Source organism: Stegostoma tigrinum, chromosome 19 (assembly GCF_030684315.1).
Source record: "Stegostoma tigrinum isolate sSteTig4 chromosome 19, sSteTig4.hap1, whole genome shotgun sequence".
Classification (NCBI taxonomy): domain Eukaryota; kingdom Metazoa; phylum Chordata; class Chondrichthyes; order Orectolobiformes; family Stegostomatidae; genus Stegostoma; species Stegostoma tigrinum.
The window spans coordinates 11668675-11692618 of record NC_081372.1 but is presented as its reverse complement, the minus strand read 5'-3'; the positions used below and the strand labels follow the sequence as shown (position 1 = coordinate 11692618).

The window sequence follows — 23944 nt, the reverse complement described above, 5'->3', positions numbered from 1 at the left end:
AAAAACAGAAATTGGTGGAGAGACTCGGCAGGTCTGGCAGCATTTATAGTGAAAAAAACTTGGAGTCTAGTGACCCTTTATTAGAATAATGCAATAGTTTCAGTGGTGTCAATTGAGGGATAAATATTGGCCAGGACACCAGAGAAAACTCTCCTGCTCTCTGATTAGTCCCATAGGGACCATTCACATTAGATAGTTGAACATCTCTTCCAAATGATGGCAGCTCGCTCAGTACCACATTGGACCCTTGGCCTAGATTTTATCCCCAGGTCCCTGGAATGGACCTCATACTGTGACCAGGAATTGGAGGCAACAGTTTGAAAGTATGGACTATTATCTGTGACCTGTTATCCTTTCAGGTCTATATTCCCTTGAGCACAGACACCAACCATCTGCATAGTTGCTTTGTGAGCTACTTCTGAACCCTTGTATCAGCATTAAGAGCAAAATAAAGATTAAAAAAAAAGGTGAGGCTGCGCTTCCCTCCAGATTTTCCAGCTGCAACAAAAACAACTTCCAACGTCCATGATAAAGTTAAAAAATAGTGCACTCAGGAAGCTTCCCTTAATCTCTGAAGCCTTGTCATTTGAACAGATCATGTCTGCTATAACTAGTTGGGATCAGTTATCCAGTCCCTTAATGGATGTGGAAAACTACAGAGAAGACTTTACAATACTGTCTTGCAAATCTGTTCTCTCTGTCCACTTCCCCCTCTCCTTCAGCCATGCTGAAAGGAAGTCCAGGATATTAGTTTCAACCATGTTTTTGAACCCAGACTTAATTCAACAGAGGATTTTTCTATGAGTCAGAGCAAGTCAGAAATCCTGCTTCCCCTCTTCATGATGTTGCATCCATATCTATTGATATTTTAAATCATCCTGTTCAGACACATTGTGACATGTACAGGATCATATGGGACTTGAACCCTGACCTACTGGCCCAGGACTAGGAACATTATGGCCTCCTCCTGTCAATCCAGCTCTTTTTGTGATGCATTTGGTTATCTCTGTTTGCTACTTTCTCACAAGGGAGTTGACCACAAATTGTCACTGCTTTTCACAATTTTACTTTCTGAGCGTGATGTAACAGAATGCAACATCTCAAGGTAGCTTCATTGCTCTGTGAAGACAAAGTTAGAAATTATACTGTGTTTATTTTTATAATCTTCCTGAAGGTACTCTACCGATAGAATAACATTAATGTTTGCTTTTTAATCTTCTTGGTTTACAGATTTTTCGAAGAGCAGACAAGAATGGTGAGTCAGTGATATGATTTTGCAGTTTCTGTCTGTGGTACTGTTTTGTGCACTTATGAGAAGTCAGCTTCACTAACAAGAACTCCACTTAATATACACCCCTAAGAGCACTCACTTGAATGGTTTTCCAAGCCCATTTTAAAGGCAGGTAAGAGTCAAATACAATAGAGCCCTATTGGGCTTTATGTATGACACTCTGACTGAGTAATCTGAATTATAGGGAAAACGCTACAGAGATCTTGGTTGTAATTTCAAAACCCCGTGGATTCTGAGCAGCTAAGTCAGTTAACATGAGGCCAACCATTTCCCACTCTGGGTCTCAACCTGAACTTCGTTTTCCAGCAAGTGAGTGTGAGAGGAGCAAAACACAAGTTTGCTTTTAAGAGTTTTTTCATTGTACGTTTGTGGACCAGGTGTTGGTGTGAGTGTCTAGGTCTCACAAGAAAGTCTCGAGTTCCTCTGGAATCCCCTCTGTTTCCTCACTTAGAATCAGAGAGTCTCCAAAGTGTGGAAGCAGGTCATTTGGCTCATTGAGTCCATATTGCCCCTCAAAAGAACATCCCACCCAGACACTCTATCCCTGTAAACCTGCATTTTCCATGGCTAATTCACCTAATCTGCATAACTCTGGACACTATGGGGCAATTTAGCATGGCCAATCCAACTAATTTGCATGTCTTTGGACTGTGGGAGGAAACCGGAGCACCCGGAGGAAACCCCGTGCAGACACGGGGAGAATGTGCAAACTCCACACAGACAGTTGCCTGAGGGTGGAATTGAAACCAGGTCACTGGCACTGTGAGGCAGCAGTGCTAACCACCAAGCCAACATTTATTTTCCATCCCTAGTTTCCCTTGAGAAGATGGTGGTAAGCTGCCTTCTTGAGCCACTGCAGTTCATGTGCTATTGGTTGACCCATAATGCCCTTGGGGAGGGCAGGATTTTGACCCAGTGACACTGAAGGGACAGCGATGGAAAGTGCCTTGGAGTGGAACTTGCTGATAGTACTGTTCTGCTGTATAGGCTGCCCTTGCCCTTTTAGATTGAAGTGGTTGTGGGTTTTGTAGGTGCTCTCTAAGGATGTTTATGCAGCGTTTCTTGTAGACAGCACATGCCACTGCTACTGAACATTGGTGGTGGAGGGAGTGGATGTTTGAGCCAATAAAGTGGGCTGCTTTGTCCTGGGTGGTATCAAGCTTCTTGAGTGTTGTTGGGGGCTGCTCCCATCCAGGCAAGTGGGGGGTATTCCATCTCACTCCTGACTTGTGCCAAGTAGGTGGTGGACAGGAGGTGAGTATTCCTAATCTCTGACCTGCTGTTGTGCTTCTGTGTTTATATAGTTAGCCCTGTTGAGATTCTGGTCAATGGTAACACCCAGGTTGTTGATAGTGGGGGATTCAGTGATGGTAACATCATTGGATGTCAAGGGGTGGTGGTTAGATTCTCTCTTAATTGTGTGATATGAATGTTCCTTGCCACTTGTCTGACCAAACCTGGATCTTGTCCAGATCTTGTTGCATTTGACCACGAACTCAACTTGGTCAGCATGGATGAATTGGACTGAAGGGTCTATTTCTCTGCTGTAAGACTCGGTGACTATATGAGTTGGTTGACCAGTGGTGAGCATTGCCATCATACCCCTGGTCTAGGTCTTTTTCCACCTAAGGTCCTAGTAATGATGGGTAACAGGAATTAGGAAATGTTGTCAGAAATGAGGCCTGGCTAATCTGGGGCTCACTAGCATCTTGACTGCCTCTATTGTCTCTGTCCACCTTCATTCTTGCACACCCAATCCTGTCCTTTAAAAGGTCCTTTAAATAGTTGTAAAATTTACTACATTTCTGGTTAATGTTATGGACTGATTTGTCTCCTCCTTACAGATGATGGTAAATTATCCTTTGATGAGTTTAAGGCCTACTTTGCAGATGGAGTCCTGAGCACTGCTGAGTTACGGGAGCTGTTTGTCAAGATTGATAAGCACCGCACGGAGTAGGTACCACTTTTGTTAGTTAAATTGGTGTCAGTAATGTGGTGAAAAGGGATATGTTCTTCCTCAGAGAAGAAACAAAGAATTTATACAATACACTTCATAACACAGGATAACCAAAACTGCTTTATAGTGCCAGATCACAAGGTGTGGAGCTGGATGAACACAGCAGGCCAAGCAGCATCAGATGAAGGGTCTAGGCCCGAAACATCAGCTTTTGTGCTCCTGAGATGCTGCTTGGCCTGCTGTGTTCATCCAGCCCCACACTTTGTTATCTAAGTACTCCAGTTTGTTTCCACATGTCTGGATATTTGGATTTTGAAAGTGTTGTTGGATGCTGAAGTTTCACATTTAAAATTACGGTTTTGTTTGCTGGTAAGGAGAGAATTATTTTACTTCTTTTTGCCTCAGCATCAGAGGCCAGTAGAGCTCCTCCCACTTGGGTGAGTTATTTGAGGCTCTCCCAGCCTGATTGACAGACAGACCGAACACCTTCATCCACTTGTGATAAGAAACATGCAAAATAGCAAGGGAGATAAACTACCTCTATAACAGCTGGACAGAGCAGACTGGCTTATAAGGAAAGGCTAGACACAGGCTGGAGTTTTGAAGAGTCTGAGTTGACTTAATTCAAACACGTGAGATCTTGAAGGGCCTTGACGGGGTAGATGTGGAAAGGATGTTTCCTCTTGTGGGAGAATCTAGAATTTGGGGTGACTGGTTAAAAATAAAGGATTAATAAGGTGTAGAGCTGGATGAACACAGCAAGACAGGCAGCATTAGAGGAGCAGATTATCTTAGATTCTCCAGCATCGGCAGTTCCTACTATCTCTGAATGAGTTTTAACTCCACTGTGAAGCCAGCTTTCCTGCTCCTGTGATGCCGCTTGGCCTGCTGCGTTCATCCAGCTCTACACCTTGTTACCTCAGATTCTCCAGCACCGGCAGTTCCTACTGTCTCAGAAGATAAAGGGTTGTCCATTTAAGACAGAGATGAGGAAACATTTTCTTTGTTGGAGCATTGTGAGTCTTTGGAATTCCCTCCTTCAAAAACCAGTAGATGCACAAATTTTTAAGGCAGTGGTAGTTATATTCTTGATGACCAAGTGGGTGAAAGATTATCGGGGATATGCAAGAATGTAGGGTTGAGGCTAAAATCAGTTCAGCCACCTGTTGAATGGCAGAACACAGTTAAAGGGCCAAGTGAGCTCCTCTTGTTTCTTATTAGTACATTTGTATGACCTTCTAAGTCTTCCAGAAAGTGACAGTCGCTAAAAACATGGCTTATGCGAAAACAAGCGTAAAAATGGAAGAGCTAATAGCTGCCTTTGGCATCAAATCTAGCAACATTCTCTGCTGCAACACAAATCAATCCTGTCAGTCTCTTACCTTTGCCATGGAACTGGCTCGTACTCAGCAATGGCCCTGAGGCAGGCTGGCATCACTTGATGTTTGATCAGAGTTACCATGACCTTCATGAATTCAGACATTAACTACTTTTCAGTTGGCTTCAACTATTATAACTAAGAAACCACTAGATTTTTGAATGCAGCAGGCAATCTGTGAAATGAGATGAAGTAACGTGGCTACTGTTCCATACATGAAACAAATAGGGAGATGTATAATTGAAGGTATAGCTGAAAATCGGCTCATTATCGTTGCAGAAAGGTCAGGTTTAGACAGCGCTCTACTGGTGAATGCTGCAGCTGCTCATGGCCTGAAGCAGCAACTGGTTTTCACCTTGAGGGGCTGTTGATTTGAATCAAAAACAAATGACTCATTAGAAATTCAGAAAAGGTTCACAATGATGATCCCTGGGATGGAAGAATTATGAACAAACATTAAACAGGTCAGGACTCTACTCACTGGAGTTTAGAAGAATGACAGGTAATCTCATTGAAACATGTAGGATTCCTGAGGAGCTTGACAGGGTATATGCTGAGAGGATGTTTCCCTTCATGGGAGAGTCTAGGACCAGAGGGACTGCTCTCAGAATTTAGGGGTGCCAATTAGAGATGCAGATGAGAAGGAATTTTCTTTTCTCCAAGCGGTGTGTCTTAGGAACAGTTTTGAAGATTAACACAGATTCAAAACATTAACTGTTTTTCACAGAATCCCTATAGTGTGGAAGCAGGCCATTCACCCCATCTAGGCTACACCACCCCTCCAAAGAGCATCCTACCCAAACCCATCCCTGTAACCCTGCATTTCCTATGGCTAATCCACCTTACCTGCTGGGCAACTTAGCATGGCCAGTCCACGCAATCCTGCGCATCTTTGGACTGGGGGAGGAAACCAGAGCATCTGGAAGAAACCCACACAGACCCGGGTGAATATGCAAACTCCACATAGACAGTTGCCTGAGGGTGGTATTGAACCCAGGTCCCTGGCGCCGAGAGACAGCAGTGCTCACCACCGAGCCACTGTGCTGCCTCTTGTCCTTTTTTTTTCTTCACAGGTGCTGAGTTTCTCCAGCCTTCTCCATGTAGGCCAGCCAGAGACGCACTCCTCCCATGAGTGAATTTAGAAAACGTCCAGTGATATTACTGCTTTACCACAGCTTCTTCTTTCAGTTTTCGGTTTATTCACTGACAGCTGTCGAGAATGAGTATCCTTTTACTCCAGAGTCACAATTTTAAATGATTTTAAAACCTGTTGCTTTGTCTCCTTGACTGGCACACTTCATTTTGAAAAATCTCATGCTGGTTTACATATCCCCTTCTGGTCTAAGCCCTTCCATATCACTTTGACCTCCTCCAGCTTATAACACTCTGAGATCCCTACCCTCCTCCCTGACAGATTCTAGTGTCCCTGATTTTTATACTGCAAGCTTGGGTGCCACTCTTTCTGGTGCTTGAGCCTTAAGCTCTAGAGTTCCCCTTCTTCAAACTCTGTTGATCGCTCTCATTTTACTCCTTAAAGACTTTTCCTCAGACCTGATCTTCTTGTGTGACTCTGGAAACTATTTCTGTTTAATAAAACGCCTGTGAAAGTGCCTGGGATGTTTAACTATGCCACAGATGTGAAATGAGTTTAGGTTTTTGTTGTCGAGAAGCTGCTTGGTAACATGAGCCAAAGCCCAAATAAACTGATTCTCTATACGGAAATTTGCATTAATCACTTTAGACATTAGGTTGACAGCCCAAAACTGATGGGTCACCTGTCCAGAGTCCAGACTACAACTGCCAATACTCATGGAAGAAAATGTACTGTGTGAAAATCCTCTACACCAATTGTAGCACTGGAGCAGTTGTTCAGTGACCCTCAGTGGAAAGCAGATTAGACAGGGTGAAAATGTGGCCTTTGATTTGCTCTGATGTTGTGTCACTGTTAGCATAATCAATCTCAGTCCAGGGCTACTTTGCTCAGGGACATGGTAAAGCTTGGGGCAGCTGCTGCCATGCTGCAGTGGGGAAAGACCACCGTCTAAGGTCCACCTCCCCTCTAACGAGAGTGTGTTCAATGATCAGACGTTCTTGTTGTCTCAGTGTCTCTAAGTAGTGCCCTGCATGAGTAAGAAATGCCTTTGATTTTTGCAACTGCAGGAATGTCAAATTACAGTGTTTGTTCTTTTGTTTTGATACATGGACCGTACAGAACTGCTTTAGTATCTTTGTGAATATTGATAAAGATTCTTTTAATGAATAAAGTATGTTTTTGCAATAAAAAAAATCAATCCCAACTGGTTGACTTTATGCTTTTAGAACCATAAATTGTGGCGTGTCTCGCTAAAAGCACCATCTGTGAGGGAGTCCAGAACGAAGAGACTCAGAAACCTCAGAAATAGACAATTCAGGAGCAAAATGAGGAAGCTTTGCTTCTCATAAAGTTTGATGGAAATCTGGAATTCCCCTGAAATATTTAAAACTGGGTTTGATTGGATTTTGTTAGATAAACTATGAGTCACCCGAGATCTCACTCTGAATAGTGAAACAGAGCTCAGGGGCTGCATGGCCTACTCTTGTTTCAGTGCTTATTGTTCGAAACAAAGTGCAGTCACCACAGGCTTACGCTGTCATAGGGACTCCCTCATTAGCGAGAGGCAATGGTGGTAGTTTAACCGAGGAGGCGGGGTGTCATCATGGCTCACACAAGGGGAGAGATTGAGAAGGGGAGTCCTTCATGGTAACCTCACTCAGTGTAGGAATTGACCCCAATCTGTTGGTGTCACAAACCAGCCATCCATCCAACTGAGCAAACCAGCCTCCTTTGCTGCTGTATTCCATGGTAGGATAGTCTAGGGGATCAGATCCTGCGGGTCTTCTACGGGTTACTAGTCCAGGACTACAATCAGCTCATGACCAGACTCTCTAATTTTATCAATAACTGGTAAAAGTCACGATCAGTCACACCTAATGATCTCAGACTGAAGATATGAAGCTGAAATTGGTTGGTTGACGGCTCCTAGCTTGTGCCATTTAATATGAGATGCTTGTGATTAATATTTATTATTTGATCCTTTTAATAGCCTTTGCCAAAGGCATCATTGTAATCCAATTTGACTTTCTCCTTGAAACAGCAACTTGGACACAGAGGAGCTATGTGGTAAGTCAATAATATCATTGCCCCTTTCCTGTCCTGCCATTTCTTTTTAATGCTGAGCTTTCTCTGCCTTTTCCAATGAAATGTGGCTGGGTTAATCGCCGGGGAACTGTCACAGCAATAACTTGTATACATATCCATTTTAACAACCTTCAGATTCCTCATTCTTCGAAGAGATTCCATCGTGTACTCAGTTAATCTGCACTGTTTCTGTCAAATCTGATTCTTCGACTGTAAAGATAGACAAAGCTCCTGGCTGTTTTGTTGGGGGCACATTGAGCAATGTCGTGCCTCAGTTGCCAGGAGGCTGCTGATGGTGTGAAGTGCAGACAATGGCAGAGAATGTGAGCCAGCCCTTCCCTTGGTTTTCTCTTGTCAATCTCTTGTTGAGGTCAATCCCTCTCATTGAAGTAGATTTAGATTCTTTGTTCCATTTGTAAAAACAAATGTGCCAAGAATATGTAACCAGCTAGAAACTGATGTCCATTTCAAGCCCACTGACTCCCACAGCTACCTAGATTACACTTCCTCCCACCCACCCTCCTGCAAAAATTCCATCCCCTATTCCCAATTCCTCTGCCTCAGCCACATCTGCTCCTAGGATGAGGCATTCCACTCCCGCACATCCCAGATGTCCACGTTCTTCAAGGACCGCAACTTTCCCCCCACAGTGGATGAGAACGCCCTTGACCGCGTCTCCTGTATTTCCCGCAACATATCCCTCACACCCCGCCCCCGCCACAACCGCCCCCAGAGGATCCCCCTCGTTCTCACATACCACCCTACCAACCTCCGGATACAACGTATCATCTTCCGACACTTCCGCCATCTACAATCCGACCCCACCACCCAAGACATTTTTCCATCCCCTCCCCTGTCTGCTTTCCGGAGAGACCACTCTCTCCGTGACTCCCTTGTTCGCTCCACACTGCCCTCCAACCCCACCACACCCGGCACCTTCACTTGCAACTGCAGGAAGTGCTACACTTGCCCCCACACCTCCTCCTTCACCCCCATCCCAGGCCCCAAAATGACCTTCCACATCAAGCAGATGTTCACCTGCACATCTGCCAATGTGGTATATTGTATCCATTGCACCCGGTGTGGCTTCCTTTACATTGGGGAAACCAAGCGGAGGCTTGGGGACCGCTTTGCAGAACACCTCCGCTCGGTTCGCAACAAACTACTGCACTTCCCAGTCGCGAACCATTTCAACTCCCCCTCCCATTCTCTAGATGACATGTCCATCATGGGCCTCCTGCACTGCCACAATGATGCCACCCGAAGGTTGCAGGAACAACAACTCATATTCCAATTGGGAACCCTGCAGCCCAATGGCATCAATGTGGACTTCACAAGCTTCAAAATCTCCCCTCCCCCCATTGCATCAAAAAACCAGCCCAGTTTTTCCCCTCCCCCCCACTGCATCATGCAACCAGCCCAGCTCATCCCCTTCCCCCACCTCATCCCACAACCAGCCCAGCTCATCCCCTCCCCCCACTGCATCCCAAAACCAGCTCAGCCTGTCTCTGCTTCCCTAACCTGTTCTTCCTCTCACCCTTCCTCCCACCTCAAGCCGCACCTCCATTTCCTACCTGCCACCTCATCCCGCCTCCTTGACCTGTCCATCTTCCCTACTGACCTATCCCCTCCCTACCTCCTCACCTATACTCTCCTCTCCACCTATCTTGTTTTCTCTCCATCTTCGGTCCGCCTCCCCCTCTCTCCCTATTTATTCCAGTCCCCTCTCCCCATCCCCCTCTCTGATGAAGGGTCTAGGCCCGAAACGTCAGCTTTTGTGCTCCTGAGATGCTGCTTGGCCTGCTGTGTTCATCCAGCTCCACACTTTGTCATCTCGGATTCTCCAGCATCTGCAGTTCCCATTATCACTGTGCCTAGAATATCACTGATCGTCACAGGACGTAGGCACCGATGTTCCCTTTCCAATCCTCAACACTTACTGATCAAACTGCACTTACTGCCAAAACACCAATGTAATCGACAATCCCATATGCTTGAGGATGGCATATTATTAATATTGATATTATTATTAACACAATAGTATGTGTGGAACCTTAGCTGGTTTGTAGAAAACACAGAGTATATAATAAATGTTTTTTTTCCTGATTTGGAGGATGTGACAGATAGAGACCTGTAGAAGTCTGTATTATGGCCTCAAATTTTTATATTTTACAGCAATGACTGAGATGAGGCAAAACGTTTGGTTGTTATATTCGCACATTAGAAAGAGATAGGTCAGAGAGGGTGTGGTGATGAATACATCAGGAAGTTGCAGATGGATATCAATAGATTCAGGGAGCTGAAAAAGATCTAGCAGCTGAAGTGTAATGTGGCGAAATGTGAAGTTCACTTTGGCAGGAGGAATGAGAAAAGAGTTTATTAAATAGAGACTAATTGTGGATTTCTGAGATACAGAGAGAGTAAGGAGCTCTTGTGTGTTTGATTATTCACTCGTGGGACATTGGCATCATTGGCAGAGCCAGCATTTGTCACCCGTCCATTGAGAAAGTGGTGGTGAGTTGCCTTCATTAGTCCATGAGTAACAAATGTTTAGTATGCACGTACAGCATGTAATCAGGAAGGGTAATAGGCTGCCAACCTTTATTATGAGAAGAATTAAACATAAAAGTAAGGGTGTCATGCTTCAGTTATCCAGAGCATTAGTGAGACCACATCTTGAATGCTGTGCACGATTTTGGTTTCCTTCCTATGCTTTGGTGATGGAGGAGAAGATCTTTAGTAGATTGATACCTGGAATGAGTGGGTGTCTTATGAGGGAAGATTGGGCAAATGGGCTCATTTCTTCTGGAGTTTAGAAGAGCAAGGGATAAATTGATTGAAGTGCCTAAGATGCTCAATGGTCTTGACAAGGTGTGTGGAATGGATGTTTCCTCTTGTTTTTCTTTATTTCATTTCCCTTCCCCCTTTATTCATTCATGGGATGAGGGCGCCACTGGCTAGGCAGCACTTATTGCCCTTCTGCCAACTGCAAGGAAGTTCAGGAAGGCAGTTCAGAGTCAACCTGTGGGTCTGGAGTCACATGTAGGCTAGACCAGGTAAGGATGGCAGTTTCCTTCTCTAAAGGGCATTAGTGAACCAGATGGTTTTTTTTTCCTGACAATCAACAATCGATTCATGGTCATCATTAGGCTCTTGATTCCAGGTATTTATTGAATTCAAATTCCACCATTTGTCATGGCAGGATTCAAACCTGGGTCCCCAGAGCGTTGTCTGTTCTCTGGATTAACAGTCCAGCGATAATACTACTTGGCCATCACCACCCCTGGCAGTTCAGTTCAGAACTAAAAGCCCCACTATTTTAACATTAGGGGTCACCCGTTTAGGAGCAAGATAAGGAGAATTATTTTCCCTCAGAAGGTTGTGTGCCTTTGGATCTCTGCCTCAGAAGTTGGTGGAGGAAAGATCATTGAATATTTTTAAGGCAGAGGTGAAAAAGTTCTTATTAGGCAGGTCATCAAGGGTTATCTGGAGTGGATAGGAATGTGAAATTGAAAACAAAAACAGATCCGCCATGATCTTATTGCCAGAAGTCACACATTACCAGGTTATAGTCCAACCAGAACAAAAACCAAGTTGCTGGAAAGGCTCAGCAGGTCTGGCAGAATCTGTGGAGGAGAAAAAAGAATTAACGTTTCGGGTCCGGTGACCATTCCTCAGAACTGTCCAACAGGTTTATTTGAAATCGCAAGTTTTTAGAACGTAGCTTCTTTGTTAGGTGAAGTCTGATGAAGGAGCACTCTTTCATTAGAAAGACGGAGATTGAGGGGGGAACCTGATTGAGGTCTATAAAATCATGAGGGGTATAGAGAGGGTGGATAGCAAGAAGCATTTTCCCAGAGTGAGGGACTCAATTACTAGAGGCCATGAGTTCAAAGTGAGAGGAGGAAAGTTTAAGGGAGATATGCGTGGAAAGTTCTTTACACAGAGGGTGGTGGGCGGCTGGAACGCGTTGCCAGCGGAGGTGGTAGACACAGACATGATAGTGTCTTTTAAGATGTCTCTGGACAGGTACATGGATGGGCAGGGAGCAAAGGGATACAGACCGTTAGAAAATAGATGACAGGATTAGACAGAGGATCTCGATCGGCGCAGGCTTGGAGGGCCGAAGGGCCTGTTCCTGTGCTGTAATTTTCTTTGTTCTTTATTCTTTGAAAGCTTGTGATTTCAAATAAACCTGTTGGACTAAAACCTGGTAACGTGTGACTTCTGATTTTGTTCAGCACAGTCCAACACCGGCATTATCACTACCTAATGAATATTGAGTTAGGTTTAAAGGGCCAAATGATCTATTCCTGCTCCGGATTTGTATGTTTGTATTCTCTGGTAGAAGTAAATGAGTTATCCTGAGGCTTTGTGGAGGAGAAGATTAAAAATTATGACTTTGTTGTTTTTCCAGAGTATTTTTCTGAGCATCTAGGGGAATATGAAAGTGTCCTGTCAGCTCTGGAACAGCTCAATATCTCCATTCTGAAGGCAATGGACAAAACCAAAAAGGTATGTTTACAATCTGCACAAGGCAAGCGAATGTTGGACAGACTGGGTCTACTGAAAGGTTTTCACAAATGTTTCCTAATTGCCAAGCACACTTCCGCACCAACATAGCTCACACGCAAATATTACTTTATGCCCAGCGTCAACTTAAATAATAATCCATTAATTTACATAAATGTAGAGAAGAAATAGGCCAATTGGTTACGTAATGTTGCTGAGACTAGTAATCCCAATGCACTGGGACAAAGGTTCAAATCCATTCCAGCTGGTGGGATTTATAATCCAAATTATTGCCTTAGTTAAATTTAGAACTGGTGTCAATAATGGTAATCATGGAACTAGGATTGATTCTTGTAAAATCCCATCTAGTTCGCACATGTTCTTTAGGGAGGGAATTGTAGAATTGTCTGCTATAAGAAAGATGTTGTGAAACTTGAAAGTGTTCAGAAAAAATGTTGAAGAATGTTGCCAGGGTTGGAGGGTTTGAGCTTTAGGGAGAAGCTGAATAGGCTGGGGCTGTTTTCCCTTGAGTGTCAGAGGCTGAGGGGTGAGCTTATTAGAGGGTTTATAACATAATGAGGGGCCTGGATAGGGTGAATAACCAAGGTCTTTTTCCCAGGGTAGAGGAGTCCAAAACTAGAGGGCATAGGTTTAAGGTGAGAGAGGAAAGATTTCAAAGGGACCTAAGGGCAACTTTTTCACACAGAGGGTGGTGCGTGCATGGAATGATGCTGGAGGAAGTGGTGGAGGATGGTACAATTACAGCTTTTAAAAGGCATCTGGATGAGCACATGAATAGGAAGGGTTTAGAGTGATATGGGCCAAATGCTGGCAAATAGGACTAATTAATTTAGGATATGTGATCGACCCGGATGAGTTGGACTGAAGGGTCTGTTTCCATGCTGTACAGCTCTATAACTCTATGATTCTCTGCAGTACAGAAGAGGCTCCTCAACCCATTGATCTATATTACCTACCCTAGTCCCTCTTTCCTGCCCTGAGCCCCTAGCCTTAAACATGATGATACTTCAGGTGATCATCCAAGTATTGTTTAAAGATTATGACCTTACACCCCCTCAACTAATCTCCCAGACAGTGCCTTCTAGAAGTCAGTCATCCTTCCTGGGTCTGGCTTAAATATGACTCCAGATTCACAACGATTGCTCTCAAAGGCATTTAGGGATGGGCAACAAATGCTGGCTTTGTCAGTGGCTCCCACATCCCATTAATTAGTTCTTTTTCTAAAAGCTTGAAGCTTTCCCCCGTGTGTTCTTCTTCTTGAATGAGTCTCCAAGCTATGCACTTCAATAACTTATGTTCTCCAAACTTTCAACACTGCCTGGTTAAAGAACCTTCTCCTCAATTTCTCATTGGATTTGTTGTCGACTATTTCACATTCATCTCCTCTAGTTTTGGCTCCCCAGAAGTGGACGCAGAATAAATGTCACTTTGACTTCTCCTTATGATTAAAATTTCATCAGTGGGGTCATGAGGCTAAGTTTTCAAGTTTTCAAGTTTGAGAGAATGTCAGCTGATTGACGTTATCACTAAGGAAGAGAGCCATTAGGCCCATTACTCCTATGCTAGCAGTACTTCGAATATTTCTACTTCTCAGTTGCTTGTATAATTTGGTTTTATATTCTGATTAATGAAGCTTCAACTGTCATATATGGTAAAATATTCCTTAGCAATTTTACCAAGAAAAGAATCCTTACAATCTAGTTCTGATGCCACCCTGAGTTGATACCCCTTCATTATCTATACATACAACCATTCAATCCTTGCAGCTCTGTAAACTAGTTGAATGTCAATGTCAATGTGCTTTAATCTAATATTACAAAACCCTGGAAGGCGTCTCAAAGATGGTTGATTAAACCCAAACCTAGACTTGAACGGACTTGACTAAAAGCATGGTGAGATTTGGGTAGTATTTGAAGATGGGAAAAGATCTTGAAGAGATTTGAAGAGGAAATTTCAAGTTAAAGACTTTGCCATCGATGATACGTTGGGAGAGGGGAGATCGCACTCTAGCTCAGATTTGGAGAAGCAAGAGAGTAAGCAGTGTCATAATGCAACCGCAAAAGATAAAGGCAAATTTTTACCAAAAATCAACTCAGTGTCAGTTTTGGGGAGGTTTTCACGCAGGGTTTCTCTCTGTGAACGACAGACACTTCTCATATGACTCTGCTGGTCAGCCCATTGTGTGTGTCCTATGTCTCTGGGGTCCCACTCTTGTACCATTGTGTGCTCACTTGCAGTGGAATTAATCACTGGCAGGGATCGATCTGGATTCCCACCAGTGGCACTGCTAGTGAAGAATATCACTTCATAGCAGATGTAGTGGAAGGGCAATGATGAAGAAAAGCTCGTGAGGGAACATTGGTGGCAAAGGTGAGACTTCGTAGCAATTAGAGGCTCACTTTCATAAATGTGTTGCTGCTTTGCATCACCCTGTCTGATCAGCTGACATTGTAACTGGAGCTACAAGAATGAAGCTGAACAGGCCTCAGTGCTACACCATGGTAGAACCCAGTCCAAAGGCTCTTTTCCTAATGCCCAACCTAACATTGCATCTTTTCATTGTTCAGACCTGACTACAGCCCACATTGCAGACTGTACCAATACAGAGACCCCGACCTCAATTGTCCAAGTGCCCAACTAAACATATCCAAGCTCTTGGGCTGAGTTTGGATGATGCTGTTGATTTTCTGAGCTATTACCTCTTGACTTATGGCTAAAAGCGGCTTCCCCTGGACTTTCAAACATGGCCATCTGGCTGAAGCCCATGCAGTGTGTTTGGCAGGTACATTCCTGACACATGCTGTGGGTGTGACATTGAAGTAACACAATCCCCCAAGCGCTTCTCTCTCACTGTTTTCACTGAGAGAGTCAGACAATTTTCAAGCCTTGGAAAAGGGTCACCTGAAACGTCAGCTTTTGTGCTCCTAAGATGCTGCTTGACCTGCTGTGTTCATCCAGCTCCACATTTTGTTATCTCGCCAGGAAAGTATTTGGGGAGCCCTGGCATAGAGGTTAGAGGAGCTGGATGTGGAGGTATAACCACATTCAGGCAAGGAAATAAAATAACAGGCAGATGTGATAACAGCCTGAGACAATTAAAAAGAATAAAACAATAGACACAGATGTGTCAATGATTAGAGAAGGTCAAGAATTAGAGGTATGAAACAGCACTGTCCTGGAACGAGAGATAAAGGTGTAAGGAGGTCGGCACCAGGGGGTCTATATCATTTTGTGGTCTAAGGCTTTCGTCCTTGCTGTTTACCTCACCACCAATTTTAGTGTCATCTACAAAATCACTGATCATACTCCCTATGTTCGTGCCCAAATTGTTAATGCATATTAATTTCTTCCCTCACCCTGTCTGTTTTAAAGAATACAATTCCAGCATACCCAAATGTTTCAGAGCAGCAGAGAAAAAATGGGACTCAGTGGAGCTGAAGAGTGATGCAAGAAATTCAGTTTGTGTGCCAGTAACAATCTGATGCTTCATTACGATTGTTGCAATGTGGATGCAGATAACAACCTTGCTATAGTTGTGTATCTCCCAACTGCCTGGTGAGAGAGAGATAATAATGGTCTACTTCTAATTGATTCATATTGCCTTACGCTCAGCCAACTACACCCCTAGGGGACCATGCTTTAAAATCCATATTGAGAATGCTGCAGCTGTAATCATTGAATATTGGGCACAGACAGAAGTCTTGGGATCTGTGCCAACAGAGACAAATACACTGTTTGCATTTTGTAAATGTACTCCCTCTTTTAACCTACTCGCCTTGCATTTTAAGTATGAGTTGAACTACTGGCAATAATAGATTTCAACCTTATCTGCTGTTGACTTTTTTAGATTTATTTTTTATTTGCCTTTTCAACAAAAGTGCTTAAAGAGCTTGGCTGTTCAGAGGTGAACTCTAGCAGTATGTCTTCACACAACAAACTGAGGCATTCCTTCTCACTGTAGGTTCCTAGAAGAGAGAGAAAGGGGGAGAGAAGGCAAGAGAAACTATTACAGACAGGAGTGAAGTTAATAAAAGATAATGGAAATGGAAAAGAAAGTCAAATCCTAAGAGAGAAAGAGCATTTAAAAGATATCTAAAACCTACTTTCCACATCAGTAATCTAGACAGTCTGTTGATGGGTCAATGGTCATTGAGGGGTTATGTCCTTTCTTGAACCTGCTTCTTGCTCTCTCATTCATCATCTGCCTGCTTCAAAGCCAGCTACACCTTAATGAAGCTGGAATCACCATTCATCGGACTCCAGCACACACTCTCTTCATCGCTGGTATCAAAGTTGAATTTCTCCACAGTCAGAAGCCACACAACACCAGGTTGTAGCCCAACTGGTTTATTTGAAATTACAAGCTTTCGGAGCTCTGCTCCTTCATCAGTTGAAGTGACTTTACCTGATGAAAGGGGCAGTGCTTAGAAAGCTTGTGATTTCAAATGAACCTGTTTAACTATAACCTGGTGTCATGTGACTTCTAACTCGGTCCACCCCAATCCAACACCGGCACCTCCACGGCAGAACTTCATGTTAGCTTTAGGGGGTCTTTGAAATGTTTCTACTGGCCACATCACGTGATCTTTGACTAAGAGTGAGCTGGGAGTCGAGAGTGCGTATCAGAACGTTTGACATCCTAGTGCAATGGCATTCCTCTGACCAAAATCCCCCCAGTCACTGCATGAATTGAAAACAAGGATACTGGGTTGGGCAACTTCCCAGCTACGGTGTGTCAGTTGTGCAGTGTCAAAACTTTTGCAGCAAATCTGTCACGAACTGTGGTTCCCTGAAGAGCTGTGTGCAAAATGTTATGATGCCAGCTGATGTTATTACTGGGCAAGTCAAATCCCAGATAAAAATCTGGCTTGATAGCTCGTATATATTGTTAAATCTAATGTGGTGATCTTTCAATGAAGCACACGGGCTCAATGCTGCATTTTGGTCTTAGCAATAAAACTGAAATTTATTCAAGAAAATGATAAGAAAATAGAATAAAAATATTCACATTGAACACAATTTGAAAGATTTCAAAACACATGGTAATATACTGTCACATCTATCCCAACACTTTACAGTAATTCTCCATCACATCCACAGATTGGATTTAATTGTTGCTTTCAGTTCCTGGTCTTGAGAGATTAATAGCCTTTTTTTTTGCAGAGTCATACAACTGAGCTTAGGCTTTCTCAGTTTCAAAAAAGCCACTCAGGATTCTAACCATACACTTCTGGTGTGCAAGTTTAAAACTGAAACCTTTACACAGAGCTAACCTATGTCTTTTCTGGATTATCTTCTTTCTTCGAGAGAAGCAGTTTCATACATCTGACTTCAACCAGCACTTGTGAGAAATGTAAGCTTTACAAGTTCTGCACTTTTTTGTCCCATCAGCGAAAAAAAACCCAATTCCCTTCTTCCAACAGAAAGCAAGCTAATGTTCTTCAATGTTTACTCTGTCCCACATGTAAAACTCTTTCAATGAAAGCAAATTAAACCTTGTCACTCCAGGCACCCTCTCTTTCATACCCATTTCAAAGAAAAAATCATGACTCTAGTAGTACTGACAAGTTAATTATTAAACCTCTCAAAAAAACGCAGACCAAACCCCTCAAGCCACTAGCTCAAAATCCAAACTCTAAAATGAACAATATTTTAATATATAAAAATCACACATCTTGCACACAAGGTCGCCTCAAAATTCAAGAGAAGCAGGGCTACAGGTGACCATTACTGTGGTTTAGGGGATCTACCCTTCAATGCTAGCAAGATCCTTGCTATAGTTTTACTGGACTAAGTACTTCAACATGCAAATTTCTGAATGCCATAGTGGTTTCAGAGCATTGCAAAACATAACAAATCCAATCCTTATTGTTTGGATGATCAAAGAGAAATGGTAGCAGCAAAGCCTAGGTCTATGTTATGTCTTTGTCCATCTTAGAGGCTTGCCAACCATCACCCATTGATGGACACAAAGTCATGGTATACAAGGCAGTTTTCCTCTGACACTCCTCTACGGCAGCGAATCCTTGGGTGATGTATCGACAGCAAACAAGAAAGGTCTGGGCATGTCATCAGTGTTGCCTACAGAGGAATGCCCCCGGCAGTGGTATGGATCACCCCATGATACAAGGACCTTCTACTGAGCAGACATCTTGAGTGTACAAGGGAGGTGATGGCTTAGTGGAATGATCACTGGAGTGTTAAACTAGAGACCCAGGTGACCAAGGTTCAAATCCCACCACACAGACAGTGGGATTTGAATTAAATAAAGGATCTGGAATTAAGAATCTAATAATGACCATGAATCCATTGTCAATTGTTTGGAAAAACCCATCTGGTTCACTAATGACCTTTAGGGAAGGCAACTGCCTTCCTTACCTGGTCTGGCCCACGTGTGACTCCAGACCTGCAGCAATGTGGTTGACTCTTAACTGCTCCCTGGCCAATTAGGAAAGGCAATAAATGCTGACCTAGCTAGTGACCCCTCCATCTTGTTAATGAATAAGGTGACTATATTCACAGCCCACTGGATCAGAATGCTGAATATCTTCACAGCTAGGCTGGTGGAAAAGGCTGCCAGCCCATAGAGAATTGTATGGTTGTATTTTCATCAATTAAGGGCATTAAGAGTTATAGAACCTGAGATGGGTAGGCGAATTTCAGATACAGGTCAGCCTCGACTTACCTGAATGGCGCAGTAGGCTTGAGGGGCTGAATGGCCTCCTCCATTTCCTATGTTCTTGCCCTGCGGCATTGGAATGTTTCCAGGAGGAAAGTTTAAGTTTGTGTGTTTTTCTTTCTGGCCTGGGAGTAATTTGAATTAGCATTTCTCTTACCATTAACAGGGGTTTACCCCGCCTTGGTTCACTGGCTAGCATTCTCTCCATTGAATCACAGCGTTCCAGGTTTAACTCCATGACGGAACTCAAGAAAATCAAGGTGGATATTGCAATGCAGAGGGAGCATGTTGGAGCTGCCATGCTTCCGAGGAGATGGTCCACCAAAGCCCCCATCTTCCTGCTTGAGCAGATGGAAGCAATCCCATGCTTTCACTCAAATAAAGAGTTTAGGAAATAGTTCCTGCGTCCTAGCCAATATTTATCCCTTGATATTTATCCCTGTTGATATCTAGTCAACGTTGGGTGGGCAGGACAGCTCATGATTCTTTAAGCTACTGCTCATGAGGAAGATTTCTACCACCATCCTTTTTAAGGGTAGCAATCTACAGGGTCTGCTTGGGTTAGTGTGGGAGAGGAAAAGCACTTCCTAGGCTAAATTGTAGTTAATAAGACGTAATTTGTTGTATGTTAGCAACTTGTTATATGTCACATTTTTACAAGGAGCACCAAATGTTAGGTGTCCCTCCTTTGATATCCCACCCACAAGTCCATATTCCATGATTATTCCAGGTGGTCCTTGAGGCACTCCGCAGTTTAAACCCTTTCAGACAATAGTCATTACCTTGTTCAAAAACAGAATTCCCAGCATCCGCAGTTCTTTGTTTCTTTGTCGTTATCTTGTTACTATTCGTAAACATTGTGACGTGGAGGTGCCGGTGTTGGACTGGGGTGGACAAGGTCAGAAATCACACGGCACCAGGTTATAGTGCAACAGGTTTATTTGAAACCACAAGGTTTCTGAGCGCTGCTCCTTCATTAGGCAAAGCCAGAGAATTCATGCGACTTCTGATTTTGTGAAAGCTGCCCTGTTTCCTACTTTTCACAAAGTACTTCATTGGATGCAAAACACTTTGAGAGGTTGGTAATTGTGGAAAGCCTTTGAGCTGAGTCTTTCTTTTTAGCATGTGTGTTTGGTCTGTGAATTGACTGTCGTCACTGTCAAGCTTTACTTGCACATTGCAGCTAAAGTGCTGGAAGCTTCTGGAAGCTTCACTGGGCCACAGTGTGTCAATTAAGTTTCTCATTGCAACAACAATGCATAGCAGTGACGTGACATCCATTTCTTTTATACATACAGAATGATCCAATGGAAGCCTGCCTGCTATAGTGTTTTTAACCAGAGGGGCAGGGAAAGTTAGAGACATTTTCTACATTTAAATGGAACTTTACTCTATACTAACGGCCAATTTATTGCCAAGTTTTCACCGCACAGAAATTCCACTCATTCATCCCAAACGTGATAGTGTTCATGCTTCACAAAAGCCTCATTTCACCCCTCTTCACATATACCCCAACAACAGATCCTTCTCCTGGTGCCCTCTATCAAGTGCTTATCTGTCTTCCCCTTGAATGCACCTATGTTCTTTGACTGAATCACTCCATCTGACGGCGAGTTCCACATTCTAACCACTCTGTCATCAAAGGCTTTTCTCCTGCATTTCCCTGTTGGATTTCCTGATGACTGTCTTATATATGGCTCCTAATTCTTGCAAGCAGAAGCATGTTTTTTTATCTTTTTCTTTTCATAAACTTTATGACCTCGATCAGATCACTCCTCAGTCTTTTTTACTACAGTGAAGTGTTCTAGCCTGTTCAATGTTTCATGTGCAGTAACTAAGCATGAAAATGTTGCAGTCCTCACTTTTATTCAAGCACACTGCAGGTCAACAGACTAATGTGGTATTGAGGGTGAATATTATTAGCAATATTTTGTAGTAATGATGAACTCAAGGCCTGTCTATTCTCTCAACCTGGAGGTAAGACATCCCAATTCTAAAAAAACAACAGGGTATCATTCACTCTGATGTCCAGGCCATTATTTCAGCCTCCATTCAGTCCACTAATAACCAATCCCTTTGTCTATTGATCAAGGAGCCCTCTTCATCACAAACATCTCCCATTTCCAGTTAGTCTCACCGTAACATTTCCAGACCAGCTCCAGCAAAAGTTTTGGGCAAAGTTGCCATGCACTTAGAAATACACAAACACATCTATCCATAAAACCATAAGACCATAAGACAAAGGAGTGGAAGTAAGGCCATTTGGCCCATCAAGTCCACTCTGCCATTTAAATCATGGCTGATGGGCATTTCAACTCCACTTCCCTGCACTCTCCCCGTAGCCCTTGATTCTTTGTGAGATCAAGAATTTGTCAATTTCTGCCTTGAAGGCATCCAATGTCCCGGCCTCCACTGCACTCTGCGGCAATGAATTTCACAAGCCCACCACTCTCTGGCCGAAGAAATGTCTCCTCATTTCAGTTTTAAATTTACCCCCTCTAATTTTAAGGCTGTGCCCACGGGTCCTAGTCTCCCTGTCTAACGGAAACAACTTCCCAGCGTCCACCGCTTCTAAACCATACATTATCTTGTACGTTTCAATTAGATCGCCCCTCAACCTTCTAAACTCTAATGATTACAATCCCAGGATCCTTAGCCGTTCATCATACGATAAACCTACCATTCCAGGGATGATCCGTGTGAATCTGCGCTGGACACGCTCCAGGGCTAGTATGTCCTTCCTGAGGTGTGGTGCCCAAAATTAGACACAGTATTCTAAATGTGGCCTAACTGCAGCTTTATAAGGCCTCAGAAGCACATCTCTGCTTTTATATTCCAACCCTCTTGAGATAAACGACAACATTACATTCCCTTTCTTAATCACGGACTCTACCTGCAAGTTAACCTTTAGAGAATCCTGGACCAACACTCCCAGATCCCTTTGTACTTCTGCTTTACAAATTTTCTCACCATCTAGAAAATAGTCCATACCTGAATTCTTTTTTCCAAAGTGCAAAACCTCACATTTACTCACATTGAATTTCATCAGCCATTTCCTGGACCACTCTCCTAAGCTGTCTAAATCTTTCTGCAGCTTCCCCACCTCCTCAGTACTACCTGCCTGTCCACCTATCTTCGTATCATCGGCAAACTTCACCAGAATGACCCCAGTCCCTTCATCCAGGTCATTAATATATAAGGTGAACAGCTGCGGCCCCAACACTGAACCCTGCGGGACACCACTCGTCACTGGTTGCCATTCTGCAAAAGAGCCTTTTATCCCAACTCTCTGCCTTCTGTAAGACAGCCAATCCTCAATCTAAACCAGTAGCTCACCTTGAACACCATGGGCCCTCACCTTGCTCAGCAGCCTCCTGTGAGGCACCGTATCAAAGGCCTTTTGGAAGTCTAGATAGATAACATCTTCTGGGTTTCCCTGATCTAACATACTTGTTACCTCTTCAAAGAATTCTAACAGGTTTGTCAGGCTCGACCTCCCCTTACTAAATCCATGCTGACTTGTTCTAATCTGACCCTGCACTTCCAGAAATTTAGAAATCTCATCCTTGACAATGGATTTTAGAATTTTACCAACTACCGAGGTTAGGCTAATCGGCCTATAATTTTCTATCTTTTGCCTTGATCCTTTCTTAAACAAGGGGGTTACAACAGCAAATTTCCAATCATCTGGGACTTTCCTTGACTCCACTGATTTTTGAAAGATCATGACCAAAGCCTCTGCTATTTCCTCAGCCACCTCCCTCAGAACTCTAGGATGTAGCCCATCGGGGCCAGGAGGTTTATCAATTTTTAGACCTTTTAGCTTTTCTAGCACTTTCTCTTTGGTAATGCTTACCATGCTCAACTCTGCCCCCTGACTCTCCCTAATTGTTGGCATACTGCTCATGTCTTCCACTGTGAAGACTGACGCAAAGTACTTGTTAAGTTCTTCAGCTATTTCCTTATCTCCCCTTCATATTTGACCCTCTCCTTCCTTATTGCTCTCTTTGTTATCCTCTGTTTGTTTTTGTAGCCTTCCCAACCTTCTGATTTCCCAGTGCTCTTGGCCACTTTATAGGCTGTCTCTTTTTTTCTTTTGGTACATTTCCTGACTTCCTTTGTCAGCCATGGCTGTCTAATCCCACCTCGGATAATCTTTCTTTTCTTTGGGATGAACCTCTATACGGTGTCCTCAATTACATCCAGAAACTCCTGCCACTACTGCTCCACTGTCTTCCCCGCTAGGCTCTGCCTATCCAGCTAAGGCATGCCACATGGTGGCTCAGTGGTTAGCATTACTGCCTGTCAGGACCAGGGACCCAGTGTAATTCTACCCTTGGGTGACTGTGTGGAGTTTGTACCTTCCCTCCATGTCTGCGTGGGTTTCCTCTGGGTGCTCCAGCTTCCTCCCACAGTCCAAAGATGTTCTGGCTAGGGTGGACTGGCCATGCTAAATTGCCCGTAGTGTCCAGGGGATGCATAGGCTAGGTGGATTAGCCATGGGAAATGCAGGGTTACAGGGATAGGGTGCGGGAGTTGATCTGAGTGGGATGCTCTTTGGAGGGTTGGTGAAGACTCGATGGGCTGAATGGCCTGCTTCCACACTTTAGGTATTCTATGATTCAATCAAGCTGAAAAATGTTACAGATGGTACATGTTTTAAGCAAGCATAGAAACCGGTGATGGGAGAAGAAGAAAAGAGAAAGTCAGCGATAGTAGGAATTGCAGATGCTGGAGAATCTGAGATAACAAGGTGTGGAGCTGGATGAACACAACAGGCCAAGCAGCATCAGAGGAGCAGGAAGGCTGATGTTTCGGGCCTAGATCCTTCTTCAGAAAAGGGGGCTAGGCCCAAAAACGTCAGCCTTCCTGCTCCTCTGCTGCTTGGCCTGTTGTGTTCATCCAGATTACTTCGCCTGAGCCCAGAC

General features: G+C 43.7%; 1 protein-coding gene across 2 annotated transcripts in view; it reads left to right on the top strand.

Annotated features, from left to right (window-relative positions):
- The window catches only part of LOC125461441 (N-terminal EF-hand calcium-binding protein 1-like), a 134131-nt gene that overhangs the window by 64946 nt on the left and 45241 nt on the right, over nt 1-23944 (top strand). For both annotated transcript variants that reach the window (XM_048550228.2, XM_048550227.2), the window contains 4 exons: nt 1231-1255; nt 3136-3244; nt 7761-7786; nt 12222-12319. In XM_048550228.2, coding sequence (XP_048406185.1) covers nt 1231-1255; nt 3136-3244; nt 7761-7786; nt 12222-12319 — 258 coding nt within the window. The remainder of the gene's footprint in view (nt 1-1230; nt 1256-3135; nt 3245-7760; nt 7787-12221; nt 12320-23944) is intronic.